The 18,115-nt window shown below is 33.8% G+C and overlaps 4 protein-coding genes across 6 annotated transcripts; 1 reads left to right on the forward strand and 3 right to left on the reverse strand.

Moving 5' to 3' along the window:
• Positions 1 to 13: 13 nt before the first annotated feature.
• LOC123010725 lies at positions 14 to 8,348 on the reverse strand. 2 transcript variants are annotated; one of them, XM_044407808.1, is made up of 13 exons: positions 8,201 to 8,348; positions 7,841 to 8,043; positions 7,290 to 7,439; positions 6,800 to 7,240; positions 6,578 to 6,753; positions 6,371 to 6,521; positions 6,194 to 6,319; positions 4,514 to 4,614; positions 4,282 to 4,465; positions 3,606 to 4,232; positions 3,330 to 3,556; positions 350 to 927; positions 14 to 303 (listed from the first exon to the last, which is right to left on the reverse strand). In XM_044407808.1, the coding sequence occupies exons 1-13, from the start codon at positions 8,230 to 8,232 to the stop codon at positions 168 to 170; spliced, it is 3,132 nt and encodes a 1,043-aa protein (XP_044263743.1). In that variant the 5' UTR covers positions 8,233 to 8,348; the 3' UTR covers positions 14 to 167. The 2 variants fall into 2 exon arrangements, with proteins under 2 accessions (XP_044263743.1, XP_044263744.1); XM_044407809.1 differs by having other exon boundaries at positions 7,841 to 8,060; positions 8,201 to 8,266.
• Positions 8,349 to 8,567: 219 nt separating this feature from the next.
• Positions 8,568 to 12,105, reverse strand: LOC123010680 (T-complex protein 1 subunit gamma). Its single transcript, XM_044407751.1, has 7 exons — positions 11,947 to 12,105; positions 11,824 to 11,885; positions 11,299 to 11,673; positions 11,008 to 11,244; positions 9,633 to 9,716; positions 9,255 to 9,578; positions 8,568 to 9,200 (listed from the first exon to the last, which is right to left on the reverse strand). Exons 1-7 carry the CDS (start codon positions 11,981 to 11,983, stop codon positions 8,667 to 8,669), a joined length of 1,653 nt encoding a protein of 550 aa, XP_044263686.1. The 5' UTR covers positions 11,984 to 12,105; the 3' UTR covers positions 8,568 to 8,666.
• On the forward strand, positions 12,057 to 13,004 carry LOC123010681 (UMP-CMP kinase-like). 2 transcript variants are annotated; one of them, XM_044407753.1, is made up of 2 exons: positions 12,057 to 12,267; positions 12,323 to 13,004. In XM_044407753.1, the coding sequence occupies exons 1-2, from the start codon at positions 12,255 to 12,257 to the stop codon at positions 12,874 to 12,876; spliced, it is 567 nt and encodes a 188-aa protein (XP_044263688.1). In that variant the 5' UTR covers positions 12,057 to 12,254; the 3' UTR covers positions 12,877 to 13,004. The 2 variants fall into 2 exon arrangements, with proteins under 2 accessions (XP_044263688.1, XP_044263687.1); XM_044407752.1 differs by lacking the exon at positions 12,057 to 12,267 and having other exon boundaries at positions 12,289 to 13,000.
• On the reverse strand, positions 12,885 to 18,001 carry LOC123010679 (Fanconi anemia group M protein). The gene is made up of 11 exons (XM_044407750.1): positions 17,839 to 18,001; positions 17,647 to 17,785; positions 17,004 to 17,597; positions 16,836 to 16,960; positions 16,669 to 16,781; positions 16,498 to 16,619; positions 16,223 to 16,447; positions 15,496 to 16,174; positions 15,353 to 15,445; positions 13,151 to 15,297; positions 12,885 to 13,104 (listed from the first exon to the last, which is right to left on the reverse strand). Exons 1-11 carry the CDS (start codon positions 17,874 to 17,876, stop codon positions 12,925 to 12,927), a joined length of 4,455 nt encoding a protein of 1,484 aa, XP_044263685.1. The 5' UTR covers positions 17,877 to 18,001; the 3' UTR covers positions 12,885 to 12,924.
• Between the last annotated feature and the right edge of the window lie 114 nt (positions 18,002 to 18,115).

The raw sequence follows: 18,115 nt of genomic DNA on the forward strand, positions 1-18,115 counted from the left end.
GAAACTCGTTACATAGCCTTGTTTTCTTTATTAAGTATTACAAAAATCATTTTTGTAGGCAATTGAACACTTAGTATGGCACATTAAAAATTAAACAAGTATGTTAGTAAAACTATACACAAGACATTTGTTATCACAGAACACATTAAGTACAACTAATTTTAAAATTATTTATGTAATAAGTGATCGTATGTGTCATTGTTGACGCAATTTTCTTCAGTTTCCTCAAACGGCAAAGATTCGTAAACATTTTCCTTGTTCTCTTGTTGTCTTTTCCGTCTAGGCGTTCTCTTTTTGTAATACCTGAAAATAAACTAGTAAATATTTATTATTACACGCTTAAACTTACCTGTATATGAGAAATCCTAACGGTATTAACAATAAAAGCAAAAGTAGGGCATACAAATGATTGTAACCACTTTCCGAAATTACGCCTTGTGGTGTCATCAACTTCTTGTAATAAACCACATCATGTTCACTATTTCTGTATTTATTAGTAACGATAAAAGTGAAGCAATACTGCGTGTTGGGTCTCAAAACCTTATCATTGTCACCAGTTCCAATATTTACAGTTTTTGTTTGATTGTGTGTCGCTACGTCCAATTTTTCCAAAATCCAAGTGTCACCGAAGTTGTGGCACAAGTGATCAGCAATTTTGCTATTTTTCGTTATTTTCCTCGGAATCGTAGTATTTTGATTGAAGTCTTGGACCACTATTACAACGCTGTAGGATTTTAGTCGATGATCAAGTGTGGGTAATGTGAATGTTACTGAAGTAGGTTGGGATTTAAGTAAGACAGGACTCTGGTCTATATGTTCGCCCAAGTCGTCTGTTTTCACATGGACGTGGGCAAAAGGACTCTTGTATTTTGAATTGGCAGATTGGACAAACAATTCGTAATGAGTGCTGTAGGGTATGTACTTAATCTGAAATTATCGAAATTTGATATATTTAATATACCAGAAACAATTCGAAAAAAAATAGATACAGGTTGACCCAGCGAGTTGAAAAAGTCCATTAGTAAACTTTAATTGGTAAAATTAAATAAAAATATATGGGACATTGATAGATACTAATCTAGTCCATCGTCTAAAATTATTTTCAACTATACAGCGTGTCTCAAAAATAAGTTCCAATACAAATTTGTTTATACATGTTTCTTAGCGTTTTTGGATGTAGATTTTGATGACAATGTTTTTAAGCTAAACTTTTATAGGTCTATTTTGCTTAGTTTTAAAAATAAGACGTTTTTTTGACGAAAACATGCACTTTTTAAAAACTAAGACGTTTAGAAATATTTTTTTTACTACCGCAAAGAAGAAGGTACAAGCTATAAGGTGGTGACATTTTTTTAGTGTGTTGCATTTACAAAGATAAAAAAATTAAGGCGTTTGTTAAAAGTTCAATAACTTCAAAAATTTTAATGGAACACCCTATTCATTGTTTTTGCATTTAAATTGTCTTTCTAAAATTATTTACTTTTATTTTATTTTCAATAACTAAAAATATGTTTAAAGTTAAACATTAAAAAAAATACTATTGTTTCAGTAGCCGAAAAGTGCACAGTTGCACAAGAGATGGAAGAAATATCACTTAATAATCACATTTGTGACTGAATCTATTATTCTTTAGTTTTACAATAAAATAATTCGAATTTCAGTATTTATAACGACTTTTACAATCTCTGGATAAGTCAACAGATAAGTGATCCGTAGTGGAATTACTATGGTTGCCTTAGTATCAAAGATGCTCAGATATTAATAAGCACAGTTGCTACAATTAATATTGAATATTAATTTATTTATTTTATTTATTTATTTTTTTATCAATTGTAAACATTAAAAGTTTATTTTTTTAGGTAGACAATTTATCAATCTATTAGATGCAAAAATAAAAAATAGGGTGATCCATTTAATATTTTTAAGTTATTTTACTTTAAACAAACTTCTTCATTTATTATTCTTTACAAATGCAAAACGCTAAAAAGTTGCTACACCTCTCTTTTTTACAGAAGTAAGAAAAAATTTGTTCTAGCTGTCTTAGTCTTAGTAAAAAAACGTCTTATTTCTAAAACTAAGCGAAATCGACTAATAAAAGTTTAGCGTAAAAACATTGTTTTAAAAGGCTACATCCAAAAATGCAAAGAAACATAAGTGTTTCATTTAAAAAAACAAAAGTTTGTTAGGTTTAAGCAAAATAGAAATGAGTTTCAACTCACAAATAAATGGTATCGTAACTTATTTTTGGAACATACTGTATGGTTGAAAATAATTGTAGGTGATGCAATCAATGTCCTATACAATTTTTTTTAATTGTACCATTTAAAGGTCACTTTCCTGTATGTGTATCGTAAACTTTGTAAAAAAAGGTACTTTTATAAAAAGATTTCAAGCGATACCTAAAGTCTGTTCTTTTTTTAAATGGAAATGCCAAACAGTCTTAACGTTGGCATCACTAGTAAATTCATTCATGGTAATTTTAATAAAGGAAGTTGGCAGTTCCGGTTTTTTCAATTAATTTGAAAACAATGTCATTAAACGTCAACACAAAAAATTGTCTAAGAAAATTTAGAGACGAAACACCAAAAAAAAAAAAAACAAATTCGGTACACTAACAGTTTTTCGAAATTTGGAAACGAATAGTTCGCAAGCAGGAAGTTAGAAAAAGGGCCCGTTAAAATGTAGACGCAATTTGTAATGCAGGTTTGCTAAACATTTTTAATTTTTAGCAAAAAATTGACAAGAATACAAAATAAACATGAATGAGAAAGAACCTCTGAAAGAACGCAATTAAATTAGTGTCTTGTGCATCGTTGTTGAGGAACGACTTGAAAAAGAAACAATTTTGAAACTAAAGTTGAAGAAGAATTTATAAAATGCATCAACTTTGAGCTCATTTCAATAAATTACACAAAATTTATTGCCAATCATCATAATACCTACTTGTATCTTTTGCTAAATAACTTTTTTCTGTATATACATCCTTTTTCTTCAAAGTTTTTGTAGCAAGAATCTCATTTTTGTCCGCAACATTGTACTTACTTGTGGTGTGTTTCTGTCAAAATTATTAACACTGAATTCAGTCTTTGACCTTAGGTAATGATGTCTGTCCTCAGGTATTCAATTATAGCGCTTTCAAAGAGCAAACAGGCACACAAGATTCATAAAAGTTAAAATTTTAACAAGATCTCAATTTGAACAATAACCATAATTTTTTAACAAAATTTCTTGGAACAAAAACAAAGAGCAAACAAAATTTGTGGCTATGGAGACAAGCTTCACCAAAAATTTGGCTTGGTAAATTCCATTAAAAAAAAAACAGACTTTACCTGGTACTCATATCTTGACAAGTAGTACGACGAATTGAATATTTTTAAAACTTCTTGGATGTTGTTTGTTGAATTATTATTATCGGTACCATTCAGAACTATATGAAACGATTCGATGGAACCATTTTGGTTGTAAGGATGCAACCAGGTCACATTCAAGTGACAATAATCCAAACTTTCTTTACAGTCGACAATTTTATAAGTTATGTTAGACGGTGCTCCAGGAACTGTTCAAAAAAAATTTGAAATTCACTATTTTCAGAAACAGTCACTTACCTTGTTCCATTAAAAATGCTTCAACTATTACATCATCCCCGTAAAATTGCGTTCTTTCATTCCTGATGCTTACTTTTAACGTGTATTTTTGATGAGCAATCAAATTGTTAATATCAATGCAGTATTTCCTCTTCCATAATTTGCACGGTGTTATTGGAAAATTGGAAATTTTACATTTTTTGAAAGCAATTGCATTGCAGCGAGTCACTTGACCATACACAGGGACTCCTCGCGAGTTTCTAGGCAAGTCGTAGCGAAGTGAGACTGAATTTTTATCAATTGAGTAAATTTCCAAATTTTCAACAGGTGGTGCTTTTCCCGGTTGTGTAGTAAACTTGTTTTGTATTTTCAAAGTATTTTTATTATTTTGGATATTTTCAAAGTTGCGAGCTGTTGTAATTTCCAGTGTATATGTCGTGAAGGGTTGCAAGTCATTAATTTCAACAGTGTCTTCCGTTTGCACATCTAGCTCTTTGGTTGTGTTTGTCTTTACATTTGTTATATTGAGTGCGTATAAAACCGGTCCGTAAATTGATTTACACGCGATTTTATCCCAAGAGGCGTAGGCTTCAGTGTCGTGCACTTCGATGTTTAGTTTTGAAGGAATTTCTTCTAATGATAATTGATCTAGAATTTTTTTGTCAAAAATGTACGTATCCAACATACAGACATATACCTGACTCCAAAGTTGTTATAAAAATTCGTTTTTCCTTCTCGTGAAGCATGCTCGAAAACGTTATGTTGTATTTGGTGTAAGGAATGAGATTATTTATTGCTATTTCATTATGTTTCGTCATTAGAAAGCCGTTGGATTTTACCCGTTCTAAGCTTGGATTTTCTGGAGGGCATAAATCGTTTGCCTAACAAATGTGGAATGACAAAATGTTAAATTTGTTAATTAGTTATACCTCGTATGTGATGAAATAGTTTATTTGATTGTTGGGGTCTTCCTGCGTCCAGTTTAAGTAAATTGATGATGAATTTGAAGAATTGTCTATTGTTGGAAAATCTGCAAATAAATTTAGGGTAATAATATTTCAATTTTAAATCAAAAACCAACAAGTGCAACAGCTAAAAATTGTTTGAATTTTCTGTTACGACTTTTTAAATCGTTTTTTTAGTTTTCTCAAAATACTTAAAAATTTTTGATTTATGTATTAACTTTTTCGACGTAATATTAAAAAAACCGCGTCTCAAAAAAAAAACAGATAAGAACAGTCATTTTTGTTACAAGTAATTACATAAAATACAGTTTTTGCGGACGAATTGTTGCTGTTTCCAATACGAGGCGAAGCCGAGTCTGGAATAGCAGATGAGTGCACAAAAACGGTTTAGGTGCGTGTTACAAAGAACATTTTTTGTTAAAGCTCCCAAAAACACATTCACATCTTTTATTATTTATGATTAATGTCATTAGAATAGGAATTTCTTGAAAATATTAAGCTTGTTTTTTGTCCGTAAAAAGTGTATACAGGGTGCGCCAGAACTCGCGCCCCAGAGAAAAATGCCATATAAGGTAAGATACCAGGAACAAGGAAAAAATGTTAAAAAAAAATTATTTATAAAAATTTCGGTTAAATTTTGCACTTTGACTCTATTTATTTCTGTTGGAAAAATAATTTTCCAAGTTTTTTTGCTACAGGGTATTAGAAGGGGAATCAAGGAAGCTGTATCCTAAATTCTAACTCTTTTTAATGTTATTTGTGGCTTTTATAGGCAAAATTTTCGTACCTTTACTGGATAATTCTAAAAAAACATATACAAGAACATCAGTATCGTTAAATAGACATAAAAAATGTCAAATGTCAAATTTTTTTGACAGATAGAATTTTTTAAACATTTTTTTACATGTTCCTGGTATCTTATATTACTTGAAATTTTTCTCTGGGGCGCGAGTTCTGGTGCACCTGTATTTTAGGTATTAGTACCCAAAATAACTATTTTGCATACTATTTTATTGAGTCCAAAAAAGACTCATCTTCTTCAAATCCTTCTCAAATGAGTCCGTAAAATAGGGAGCGTACACAAAAAAAAATATTGATTTGAATAATGATCAGAATCAGAAAAATTAATACCTACGTCCTAGACAAAAATACCAACTATTATAATTATGATGCCAGAACATCATTAATTTAAATTATGCTTACATAATTAAATTTTTAGTGATCCAAATTTAAAGCGGCGATTAACATGCAATGCTCAGTACACATAATTGCTAATTGTCTAATTAAAAAAGTTAACAACTTCTTTTTATTATTTTGTCAGATTTTTTCAAGTGATGTTTTTTTATTTCATTACATTTGATGATATTTGGTATAAAATAAAGATTTTGTAGCTGAGAAAAAATAGAAAATAATTAATACAGTTTTAGTACTCGTAAAACTTACAAAGGAATCATCGATATTTGCAGCAACTATTCACTCGCTATTTCCAGCTGCTGCACATCGGGGTTAATAACCGTTAAAATTAGAATTAATTGTTTCGATACGACGTTTCATCACATGTCATAAACATATCACCATCAATGTGTTCAAACTAATAACTCTGGCTTTAACCAGATAATAAACAATAAAAAATCTCGTAAATACCTTTGATTTTCGAGTATACCAGTTTCTTTGGTCTCCATTTAGGGTGCTGAACCACTTGACACGAAATTTCATCAGAATCATTTTCTTTCACCCCATTTTCCAATTTCAAAAATGTTACTTTTACCTCTGTAACGATGCAAATTTATACCATGAATCATAAGTCTATAAATAAATTACCGTTTTCATGACACACTCTGACATCGTCAACCGCCCAAAAACCATTTGTTTGATTTGCCGAACCTCCGACAAATTTGGTTTCAACAAAAATATTAAGTTTTTCGACTTCAACATTATCATCTTTGATTTTCACGAGTCGCCACTGAAAATCCTTGAATTTGCAATTATTTAAATTAAAGGAATTGATTCTGAAATTATATGATATACTTGAGTGGGCAGCACGTCCTTTAAAATTTTCTTTTGTTCGCCTTTTATTATAAAAAAAGTCATAGAACAAGTGGGGCAAATCGAGACATACAAAGCCACACAAAGAAATTTAGAAGGGAGATGCAGTAAAGGCCCGAATCGAGATATTTGTGGCGTCTTTGTGTAAAAAAATTGATCTGCAATAATCCAAATTATTTAGTTCAAAATTTCGAAATATTATACTTTGGTGTATCTTCCACAATGCAACTTGAGCACTTCTGACGAGTAAATAAAGCGGTTTTAGCACTTCCTTATCTTCGTATTGAATAACAGTTCTGTTAACACTGACATCAGTTAAACTGAAAACACCTTTATCATCCAGGCTTATCACGAAATTCCTCCACTCATCACCGGATAAAATCTTGGCAAACGCCTGGTAGGAATCTAACAATTTATCAGTAGCAGAAACGTTTTTGGGCAGTGTCATATATTTCCGCAGGAAAATCTCATTTTGGCTCATATTCAGATGGTAGCAGGGGTGGTTGTGGGGGTTCCAGCCGTCGCAAATTAATAATTCGACACTCCTGGAGGCCCGCAGCGAAAAACCAGCCTTAAAAACGCTGGGAATTTCGACCTTATCTTGAAACTCTTTCGTGTCTTCTCCGGTGAAAATCGTGGGAAAGTCTGGCAAAAATAATTATTTTTTTCTGAGCGATTGATTGCAAGGAATTACCTTCCCATCGTGCGTCGAATAGTAAATCGAGCGTTCTAGTTGAGTTTGTGTCTATTTGCCAATTTTTCAAGGCCCAAATGTTGTTACACTTGTCGTTTTTTGAAAACTTGCAGTTAAAGTCATTTTGAATCGTTGGTATAAATTTATTCGCTAGAAAATAGTTATTTATTGTAAGAGTGTGTTAGATAGCGTTTCATCCACGCAAGAATGTTTAACCGCGAGAACGTCAGTTCGAGCGGTTAATTTTCTTAAGTGGATAAAACGCGACTAACACACGACTGCAATATAACGTATTATCCACAATCACAGGCCCAAATTATTCCAAACTTAATTAAAAATTAAACTGACATTTAAACGGTTTAAACGGCTTTCGGTTAAACGTAGTAAGACGTTACGCGGTTCGCTGGTTACTAACAGTGGAATAAAGTTACTTTATTCCACTAGTGGATAAAGTGGTACTTTATAGGCATATAAAGTGTGGAATAAAGTCTCTTTATAGAGTGATTGTGGATAAAGTAATAAAGGGTGGTTTTGTCCAGTTTTAGACTTACTTATTTGCGGTCGAGTTTCTTCATTGGTTGATAGAGGGTAGATCCAGCCTATTGCAGCATAGCGCTCGTTCTCTTCAGCTATGCAATTGGGTTGTAGAGTGTCACCTTCTTTTTTTACTATGTAAGTCAGGTTGATACTGGCCGACTGATTTACCAATAGGGCGACAATGAGTAGTATGCTCAAAATAAGCATTTTACCCCGTCTGCAAAGTTTAACGAACTAGAACGTAGAAATTCGAAAGGTGATAAAGATAAAGGTGTTTATTTGTCAACAGTGAACATCACGCGGAAGTGTGTTAAGTTTACACAGTAGGAATAATAAGTGTTGCAAGAGTGGAAATCGTCGTCAACATTACTTACTTTTTTTGGACCATTTTCTTAAACGATTTCATTCAAATTCATGCACGCACTCATGTTGAAATTGAAATGCTTATATAAATAGAAAAGTCCTTGAGTGCATGATCGAGCCTAAATTTTACGATGATGTGAACAAGTTTCTCTTTTGATGTTAAACAATAGGCAACCTGTTTGACAGAGATTAATTCTCTCTACAACAGGTGGGTTTACCTGAATATCAACTTTTTTCATGATTAGTGGGCGGAAAACATACATAAAAAAATAATTTCACCAAAAAAATTATCCAATAAAAACAATTTTTATTTGAAATTGAATGAAAATGTTCTGTCTTTTTTACTTGATATATAGGTATAAATCAAAGAGGTAGGAGTTAGTGTAAATAGCTTTATTAGCAAAACGTGTAATACAATTGTAAGATAAATATTAATCCGGAAACAAAGCTACAAATTAAAATTAAACGCCGGTTAGTTTATTCATGTTGTTGCTGTTCCTCTTTCTGAACCTCGGCCGGTCTCGACGGCTCCTTGTCGCCCTTCTTCTTTGAACCCGAAACAATATCATCAATGCGCAATAACAAAATTGCCGTTTCGACTGCAGTTTTGTAAGTTTGCAACTTTACAGCGAGTGGTTCCCACAATCCGTTAGTTGTTTGTTCTACCAGCTCTCCACTTTCCCCATCTATACCCCAGGTGCAGGGAGTATTAGGATCAGTATGATTCGCATGTTTGGCCCTCAAAGCCGTCAAAGTCCTAATAGTGTTAGCACCGCAGTTCTGGGCTAAGGTCTTCGGAATAATTTCAAGGGCGTGTGCTAAGGCCCTGTAAGGACCATGAGTGGCCTTTTGTAACAGTTTTTGTGCCACAGCCATCTCGATAGCGCCTCCTCCAGGCACCAATCGTGGCAGTAGTACTATATTACGAGCTACTTGTAATGCATCTTGTAAATTACGTTCGATTTCGTTAAGTATGTCTTTGCTAGCACCGCGCAAAAGAATGGTACAAGCCTGTAAGAAAAAATATTCAATCATTTTTGCTCAATTTTTAAAGTGAATAATTACTTTTGGGTTTTTACATTCGGTAATGTAACAGAAATACTCGTCGCCCAATTTTTTGATTTCGAAAAGTCCAGCACCTGTGCCAACGTCCGATTCTTGTAGTTCTTCGGTTCTATTGACGATGGTGGCGCCACAAGCACGTGCTATGCGATTATTGTCAGATTTGCGCAAGCGTCGAACTGCACTGATGCCGGCCTTCAGAAGAAAATGCTGAGCTAAGTCGGAAACCCCTTTTTCGGTGAAAACCACATCAGGTTTGAGGGCGATAATGTCGTCACATTGGCGACGGACATGTTCTTCTTCTAGTTCAAGCAGACGAGTGAAATCCTATGAATGGTTTACAGAATAAGAAAAATAAGTGATTTTCTCAAAGCTTTTTACCGTTTCAGCAGTGATTTCAACGTTGGTTTGAGATTCGCCTTTCTTGTATTCCAAAGAACAGTCCAAAAGGATAATTCGAGGATTCTGAAACAAACAAAAAATGGTTTATACGGGTTATTCATAAATATAAAGCAATATTTGAACCTCAAAAATGACCTATAAAATGATGTTAATTTAAATAATAACTCGTGTCCCATCTCTATTGATAAGAATTCTACAGCTCTTGGAATATGGGTATGGAAATTATTTTTTTTTGTAATAACTTTGGAACCATTTGACCAATATTATAAGATTTGGAATAGTTACTTGCGAGAACATACCCTCAAGGCTAGTAATTACGAAAACCGGAAACATCTACTCAATTTCCAGTTTCAGCAGTTGCAGGTGCATTTTCTGTGTTTTTCCGTTTTTTTGGCCTCTTAACACTAATTTTTTATTGCTGAAATCTAAAAAGTAATCAATTTCGATTAAAAAACGCATAACCTTTTATACCACTAAAATGGACCGTTTTAAAGATATCTTAATTTAAAGTAAGGACTGCACAACACTGAAAATGAAAAATATGAATTTTGAATAAGTGGTAACCACGGCAACCAATGACCATGGTCACATACATCCCTGCCAGGCATCTTTTAACTTTGACGATAAATTTTTGTGATTTTTTTATGAATTAAATGCTACGAGATCCATTTGGATTTAATCTAAGTTATGTTTGGAGTCTGAGGTGAATTCTTTTATTAAAAATTTTCGATTAATTGTCTAATAATCGTCCAATCTCAAGTTGACAGATGCCTGACAGCAAAATATGTGACCATGGTTTGTTGCCGTGGATATCACTCATTCAAAATTCATACTTTTTGCTTTCAGTGTTGTGTAAAAATAGTTCTCACTTTAAATTAAAATATCTTTAAAACGGTCCATTTTAGAGATATTAAAGGTTATGCGTTTTTTTATTGATAATTGATTACTCTATTGTTTTCTCAAAAAAAAAAAAAAAATTTAAGAGGTCAAAAAACGAAAAAACAGAAAATATGACCTGCAATGGCTGGAACCGGAAATTGAGTAGATGTATCTAGTTTTCGTAATTATTAGTTTAAAAGGTATGTTCTCACAAGTAACTATTCCAAATTTTATAATATGTGGTCAAATGGTTCCTAAGTTATTACAAAAAAAAAAAACAAATTTCCATACCCACATTCCAAGGACTGTAAAATTCTTATCAATAGAGATCGGACACGAGTTATTATTTAAATTAACATAATTTTATAGCTCAGTTTTGAGGTTCAAATATTGCTTCATATTTATGAATAAACTGTACATTTTGAATGACGACAAAGTTGTTTAATATAAAAATAGATTTTTTTAAATATTTCACCTGAATGTATCTTCTCATTTTGGGATGAGTCACGTCCTTATTGACCATAACGCCCCTTAAAATCTGAGATTCCTCTATTGATCCTCCAGGAACCTTCTCCACTTTAGCATATCTTTTAATATCAACTTCCGTTCGACCGTTTTCTTCTAACAGAACCGTATTAACTGCATCCAGGGCAATATTTACAGCTAGATCCGACCACTGGCGTATAAATTTCGTTCCTATGCACCCTTTCACCTAAAATCAAATCTTCATTAATTTCATTTTTCCAAAATGTAATTAATAACTTACGACATTTGCCAATGCGGCTTTATCATTACGGTCCACAGGCACACTTAAAGGCCCCTCTAACATCGTCACCATATCTTCCAATGCTTCTCTATACTGTCTAATTATAACAGTTGGATGCATATTTTGATACAAGAACTGCTCAGCTGCTACCAACATCTCGCCTGCAAGAACGATAACTGAGGTGGTCCCATCGCCGACTTCTTCATCCTGAGTTCTCGCGATTTCAATCATGCTTTTGGCTGCAGGATGTTGAACTGTGATTTCACGGAGAATCGCGTTCCCGTCGTTTGTCATAACAATGCCGCCCATGGGGTCCATCAGCATCTTCAACATGGCTTGAGGGCCCAGACATGTTCGAATAACGTCCGCGATTTGCTAATAAAAGAAGGTGTGACAATTACTATAACCTCAAATTTTCAAAACAGCCCTTTTATCGTTCACATACTTAAAACGAGATATTAGATTTAGAAATGGGTCACAGATTTTCGTGAAAAATTCGTAATGAAAAGCACGTGTTAATCATACCTTTCCGGCGTTTATGTTCTCCACCTGAACCTTGCGGCCTGACTCACGCTTCGTGTTTTGACCTGAAATAAGTAGAAGCGATTTCAATAGACAATGGGCGGAGAAAATAAGTTGCTTACTTACTTAAAACCAAAATTGGGGCACGTCCACCGCCGAACATTTTATTTTTTTAATAAGAACACCGGGACAATGCAAAACTTTCTGTCAAAATTTTCTCTTGTCTTGGTCGGTATAGCAGGATTTACCGTTACCGATTGATTCAAATTTTGGTTGTTTGACGAAAGTTATGTTTGTTTTAAATTGTTTACTTACTTCAAACCAAAATTGGGACAGGTCTACTGCCAAATAGTATCTAGTTTTTTTGAATACAAACACTGGGACATTAAAAAAACTTTCGGAATTTTTTTGTATTGGTTGGTTAGCAGAATTTGATGTTACCGACTGGTTTAAACTTTGGCGGTTTTGACAATGGGGCAAAAGAAAGTCGTGTTTGTTTTAGGGCCGCCTGGAGTTGGTAAAGGGACACAATGTCGCAAAATTGCCAATCATTACGGCTTTGTTCACATTTCTGCCGGCGAATTATTGAGACGTGAGAGACAAATCCCGAATTCTCATCATGGGGAATTGATCGATTCTTGTATAAGAGATGGCAAGATAGTTCCGGCAGAAATCACCTGTAAATTGCTAGAACGCCATATGGAAAATTCAAAGGAAGACTATTTTTTGATCGACGGTTTTCCCAGGAATCAGGAAAATCGTGAAGGTTGGAACAAGACAATCGGGAATAAAGTGGAGGTTTTATTTGTTTTATTCATTGATTGTCCTGTTGAGATCTGTATTGAGAGATGCCTCAATAGAGGGGCTGCGGCTGGAAGTGGACGATTTGACGACACGATTGAGGTTATCGAAAAACGAGTCACCACCCACATCAAGGAGACACAACCCACTATTGATTATTACAGAGAAATGAATTTGTTGAAACTCGTTAATGGAAACAAGTCTGAGGATGCAGTCTTTGAAGATATTAAGCAAATATTTAATGCTTATCAATAAACAACAAATTGCTATAAAAATATATTTGTAATTGTGAAAAAACTAAAACTACAAATCACTGTCATCGTCCAACACCAGTATTCTTCTCTTTTTCGTACCACCTTTATCGTCCGATTTTTTTCGTTTTTTATTCCGTTTTTCTTCCTTCAACTGCATTTCCAAAATTTCCAACTCGGACAAATCATTGTTGCAAGTTTCCACTTCTTGACTACCAACGCAAAACGAATCCTTGAAAATAAAAATAAACTTATTGTTGACTTCAACATTTACTTACATTCATATAAGTGTCATCTGCATCGTTAACTTCTTGAGAGAACACATTTGAAACGTTACATCTGGGTTTAGTCGGAATTTTAAACTTCCCTCTTACCGGACTTTTCACAGATTCTAAGTATTTCGCATGCATAGTTGTATTGTTAAGAAAATCCTCTGTTTCGTCTGCGACAAAACTTGCTTCAAAACAATCTTCACCACTATCTTCGTCTTCGGAAATGACAATTTTCTCATCATCCGACACGACGGCTTCGTTATCTAAAAATTCGCAAAACAATTTCCGTTTCTTTTTCACATTAGAAGATGAAGGTTTGTCGATTTTATTTTTCTTCTCAGAAACAGGTTTTGGTTTTGCAAAAATCGGACTCTTGATTGGGTCTTGAAACTCGTCATCACTATCCCCCGCGAGAGATATATTAAACTTGGATGTTTTCTCTTTAGGAATTTTCTTTTGAGTAGTCTTAGGAGTCTTACACTTTTGTTTTGCTTGTGAATGGTTGCGGTTAGTTGAGAGTTGAATTTTTTTTGTTTTTGGAGTTGTGTTTTCTTTTTGACTGCCACTTTTGGCTATGAAACTTTTAGTTATGGAAAGTTGAGTCTTATTAACTTGTTCAGAGGATTTTTTAATTGGACTTAACTCAAAATCGCTATCAGTTAAATCGATAGCAGCAACAACAGCTTCATCAAGGTTCTTGGTTTGTGTTTTCGTGGTTGTTCCATCTTCAGCTCTATTACATTCTAAAACTGATTTCTTTGAAGTTTCTCCACTTGAACCAGATAGGAAATAAGAAAAATCAAAAATGTCGTTAACATGCGAGAGTTGTTTTACAAAACTTTGGTCATTCTTAGTTTCCGTTTCCACACTTTTATCCTCCACTTTAGTTTTATTGAAAAACTGTGATATATCACACAAATCATCGATAGATAAATCAATTTTTGTCTTTTTCTCTTCATTATGAAAAGTGTTGCTTGTTTGTTCGGTATTAACAATCACTTTCGCAGTACTTTCATTGTTTTGTGACAATCCAAAAACAGACAAATCGCAAATATCACTAATCTCTAAATCCACCGCCTTTGCAGGTTCAACCTTTTTCTTGTCTTGATTTTCATGTAAGGTTTCTCGATTTACAAAAAACTGAGACAAGTCACAAATATCACTAATATCAAAACGATCTGAATCCTTTTTGGGAGTTGAAATTTGTTTATTTCTTGTGGTTTCAAAGAAACTTTTTTGTGGTTGATTCAAGTTCGCCAAATTCAGTTTATTCGCAACCTTTTCTTCAAATAACTTCTTTTTTGCTTTTATATGTTGCATTGTTTCATTTGTGCTTAAAATCGGAGATGAGGATTCTTCGGTAAGAACTGATAGATCTTGTTTTTCGTCAGATGGAAATAAATCTGGTGATCCTTCAAAAAGATCAGGACTAGTATTATTGGGTGAGATTTTTGTATTTTTTTCAGGAGTGTAAATAATAGTTTTGTCTAAATCTACGACTTGTGTTTCTTCAAAAAATTCCGCAATTGATGAGACTTTAAAAAATGATAAAAGCTCTTCGTAGTTTTCTGTAGCCAAATTTTTTGAAACAACTTTCTTGGTTTCAACTGGACGTGTTTGTAGTAAATTCAAAACTTTATCGAACGAATTTGGCGTTTCAAACACATATGATTTTTCGGCAACTTTCTCTGGACTTTTTTGAATTTCTTTATCGTCACATAACCGAAACGAGTCTAAAAAGGAATCGAAGTTTCTGGGAATCCCATACGGTTCAGTTTTCTCTTGATACATTTTCTCTTCTAATTTATCCAATTGACTCAATAGACTATCGTCAAAAACCCCATCCACTTTCAACACATCTTGTTTTGTTTGCGATTCTGAGATTAACGAAGCAGTGAAGGCTTCCAAATTTTGGACGGTAATACTTTCAAGGACAGATAAATCAGGCACGACAAAAGTGCTTAAATCCAAAATTTCACGAGGTTTATAATAGTTGATTTTTGGACACGCAAATAAAGATTCCCACGTTTTGTGGGTGTCTTTCATTGAGTCCTGTATTGATAAATATGTTGACAATTCTTCAAAGAATTCAGATGGATATGATTGTGGGACGTCTTTTCCAGAATCAAATTTTTGGCTCGATGGCAGAAATTCTGTTAATAATTGAAAAAAATAATTCGATATTTGTCCAAAAATGAATCAACAAACCTTGACTCAAAACGCTGACACTGGGTTTGGCAAACATGCTTCTAATATCACCTTGTTTCAAACATTTATGTTGATTAAAATCACTAAATATTGCTGAAAATTATTAATACAATAATGAAACACAGGAAACTGATGTAACTCACATTTTTGTTCTACTGGTAGATTGTAACGTTTAGAATCAGCAAATTGTAGCAAAGTAACGAAAATTTCGGTTTGTTTCGACGGTTTTATCATTTCTTTAGCTTGAAACACCCTTTGTTTTTCCAATTGTTTGCTAAAATCAATTTTGGGCTTTTTTTGTATTTGGAGAAATTCGTCCTTAGTTTTATTATAGAAATTATCAATATTATCACTGAGTCGTTCCTGAATTTCCACAATTTCTAGATCTTCACTGAATTTCGGTCCATCAGACATGTTTCGAAACATATCTTTCAAATTACTGTTTTTGGTTAAGGCGCGTTTTTTAACAGTAATAAACATTTTCTGGCATTTTGGTTGTATGTACGAAGGAATCATTTTGGGATTGTCTAGGTATTTCCCCTGTTCTAACAGTTCCGAATTTGTTGCAAAATTCCCCAAGTTATTTTTGTAAATCAAACAATCTTTTAACGTTTGTTGCTCTTTCCCTTCTGTAACTAAAACCACAACACGGCCTTCTTTTTTGCGGCCTGTCCTTCCCATCCTTTGTATCATTCGAATTGGAGATTTATTAGCGATATCGAAACATACAATTAAGTCGACTTCGCCCACGTCGAGGCCCTCTTCGCCTATACAGGTCGACAGGAGCGTATTGCAAGTTCCCTCTCGGAAAACTTTGACCGTCTAAAATATACTAAATGATTTTTTTCTTTTTGTAATTTTTACACATACATTTATTTGCTCCTTTTGTGTCACTCCAGAGCGCTGACCAACGAAAACACGTGGCTTGATCATAGGAAAACTTCGAGTAAGCAAAGCATAAGCTTCGGTGGCACTTTCTCGGTACTCGAAAAAAACAATCACTCGTGTGGAGGAATCCGAATTTTTGAAATGGGCAATGAGTATGTCTCGAAGTTGGTAGAATTTTGGGTGACCGAATTTTATTGACTCAGGAATCTTGAATTTGTAAAAATGTTAAACTTGCGATTTTTTGCTTATGTACTTACTTCAGCGTAAGTCCCATCAGGAAGAGATTGGACTTCAGGGTCAGGACCTAAGTATTCTTGAAGATCGTCCATTATCTGAATTAAACTCACATTTCCATGTAACAAAGGGTTGTGAATATGTTCTAAAATAAATTTTAATAAAATTATGATTTTATGGCTAAATAGTGATACCTTTAAAAAAATTCAAAAACGCCCTTAAGCCACAACGAACAAGAGTTTCATAAGCGTGATAGAGAGTGACACAAATATTCAAACATTTTATGATTTCTCCATAGTTTGCCGTTCTAAAAATATATTTGCTATTGATTTCGTTAAGGAATAAAAAGTTAAAAACGCACCTATTGGCTGAATTTTTGGCCTTGAATTCCTTCATCACCATAAAAATTTTACCCTTAGTGAAATTAGTACAACTTCCATAAATCACTTTATTCTGAATTAAAGTCTTGGTATATTTCTCTAAAACCTAAACAACAATATCACATATCTAAACCACTCATGTGGCAGACCTGAATGTACTGATCCTTGATTTGTTGCAACTTGTCCCCTAAAGGTACAACAACAGTCTCAAGCGCCCTTTCAAACACATACGGTTTCACATCTGGACTTTCCTCATTCCTATATTCCAAATGTGCGATCAACAAATTCCCCATAACTTCTAAGACATCCTTTGAACTATTTCCTGGAGTGGCGCTCAACGCCAACACCCGAAATAATTTATTTTTCTCTGTCAATTTGCGTATGATTTCGCAATATGCGTGATTACCTTTCGCTCTATGTGCTTCATCAAACACCAGACATTTAATTTTCCCACCCAACTCGACAATTATCGAGAGATCGTTTTGTAAAACTTGTGGTGTAATAAAGAAAACTCTTTTATTTTGCCAAATTTCAGGCCGCGATTTTTGAATTTTGGTGCCTGTAAGCTCAGCCGTAACGTCTTCAGGGATTGCCATGATGTTGTAACATGCATCCATTTGCTGTTTGACGAGGGGTCGCGTGGGGGCCATGAAAATGACTTTATCGTAGGGATACCAGCGGTGAAAATTGTACATAACGACTGCCGCAATAAAAGTTTTGCCAAGACCTGTAGGGAGGCTTACCTAAAATATTACATAAGTTTGGAGGGTGGACAAGATATGTTTCATTCACTAGAGTGTTTTTGTGTAAGGCTTGTTGAGTAATATTGTACTGGTAGTCTCGAACGGGAAGATTTGTGGGGTAAATCCATGACTGACCAGCTTGTAGATCAAAGCCTTTGGTGTCAGGGTCTTGGCATAAGGTTCCAGCACTGTTTTTAAAGGGTTTGAAATGACTTGTATGTTGCTCTCTTCCACGACTTACTCATATATTCCTTGTGTGTTAATTTGCGAAATGTTCATTATAATTTATATCATTATTCGAATTAAACAGGAACACTCGTAATTTGAGGTTAAAAGTTTTAAAAAAATTGAGGTTAAAAGTTTTTTCACTGTTTTTTTTGACAAGAAGAAAACGACACACAAAAACACATGCTCTTAAAATCTTATGCGCTTGGAGCCTTAAATTACAGGACCGCACCTTAGGAAATTTGACCGCACTATTAGGTAGGTATGTCGATTAAAATAATTATCACCTTTGT

Source organism: Tribolium madens, unplaced genomic scaffold (genome assembly GCF_015345945.1).
Source record: "Tribolium madens isolate multiple individuals breed KSU strain unplaced genomic scaffold, Tmad_KSU_1.1 Scaffold_91;HRSCAF=231;Tcas5.2_LG7, whole genome shotgun sequence".
Lineage (NCBI taxonomy): Eukaryota > Metazoa > Arthropoda > Insecta > Coleoptera > Tenebrionidae > Tribolium > Tribolium madens.

Excerpts from the sequence above, each read along its gene's own strand:
- LOC123010725 (XM_044407808.1), bottom strand. The coding sequence starts at position 8,232 with ATGAAATCGTTTAAGAAAATGGTCCAAAAAAA. Across the intron at positions 8,044-8,200 it reads AAGAAAATGGTCCAAAAAAA|ACGGGGTAAAATGCTTATTT; the intron begins GTAAGTAATGTT and ends TAAACTTTGCAG. Across the intron at positions 6,522-6,577 it reads AGGACGTGCTGCCCACTCAA|GATTTTCAGTGGCGACTCGT; the intron begins GTATATCATATA and ends TGCAAATTCAAG.
- LOC123010680 (XM_044407751.1), bottom strand. The coding sequence starts at position 11,983 with ATGTTCGGCGGTGGACGTGCCCCAATTTTGGTTTTAA. Across the intron at positions 11,886-11,946 it reads TGCCCCAATTTTGGTTTTAA|GTCAAAACACGAAGCGTGAG; the intron begins GTAAGTAAGCAA and ends TACTTATTTCAG. Across the intron at positions 11,245-11,298 it reads AAGCCGCATTGGCAAATGTC|GTGAAAGGGTGCATAGGAAC; the intron begins GTAAGTTATTAA and ends ATTTGATTTTAG.
- LOC123010681 (XM_044407752.1), top strand. The coding sequence starts at position 12,292 with ATGGGGCAAAAGAAAGTCGTGTTTGTTTTAGGGCCGCCTGGAGTTGGT.
- LOC123010679 (XM_044407750.1), bottom strand. The coding sequence starts at position 17,876 with ATGAACATTTCGCAAATTAACACACAAGGAATATATGA. Across the intron at positions 16,961-17,003 it reads TCAAGGATCAGTACATTCAG|GTTTTAGAGAAATATACCAA; the intron begins GTCTGCCACATG and ends ATTGTTGTTTAG. Across the intron at positions 16,782-16,835 it reads GCCAAAAATTCAGCCAATAG|AACGGCAAACTATGGAGAAA; the intron begins GTGCGTTTTTAA and ends ATATATTTTTAG.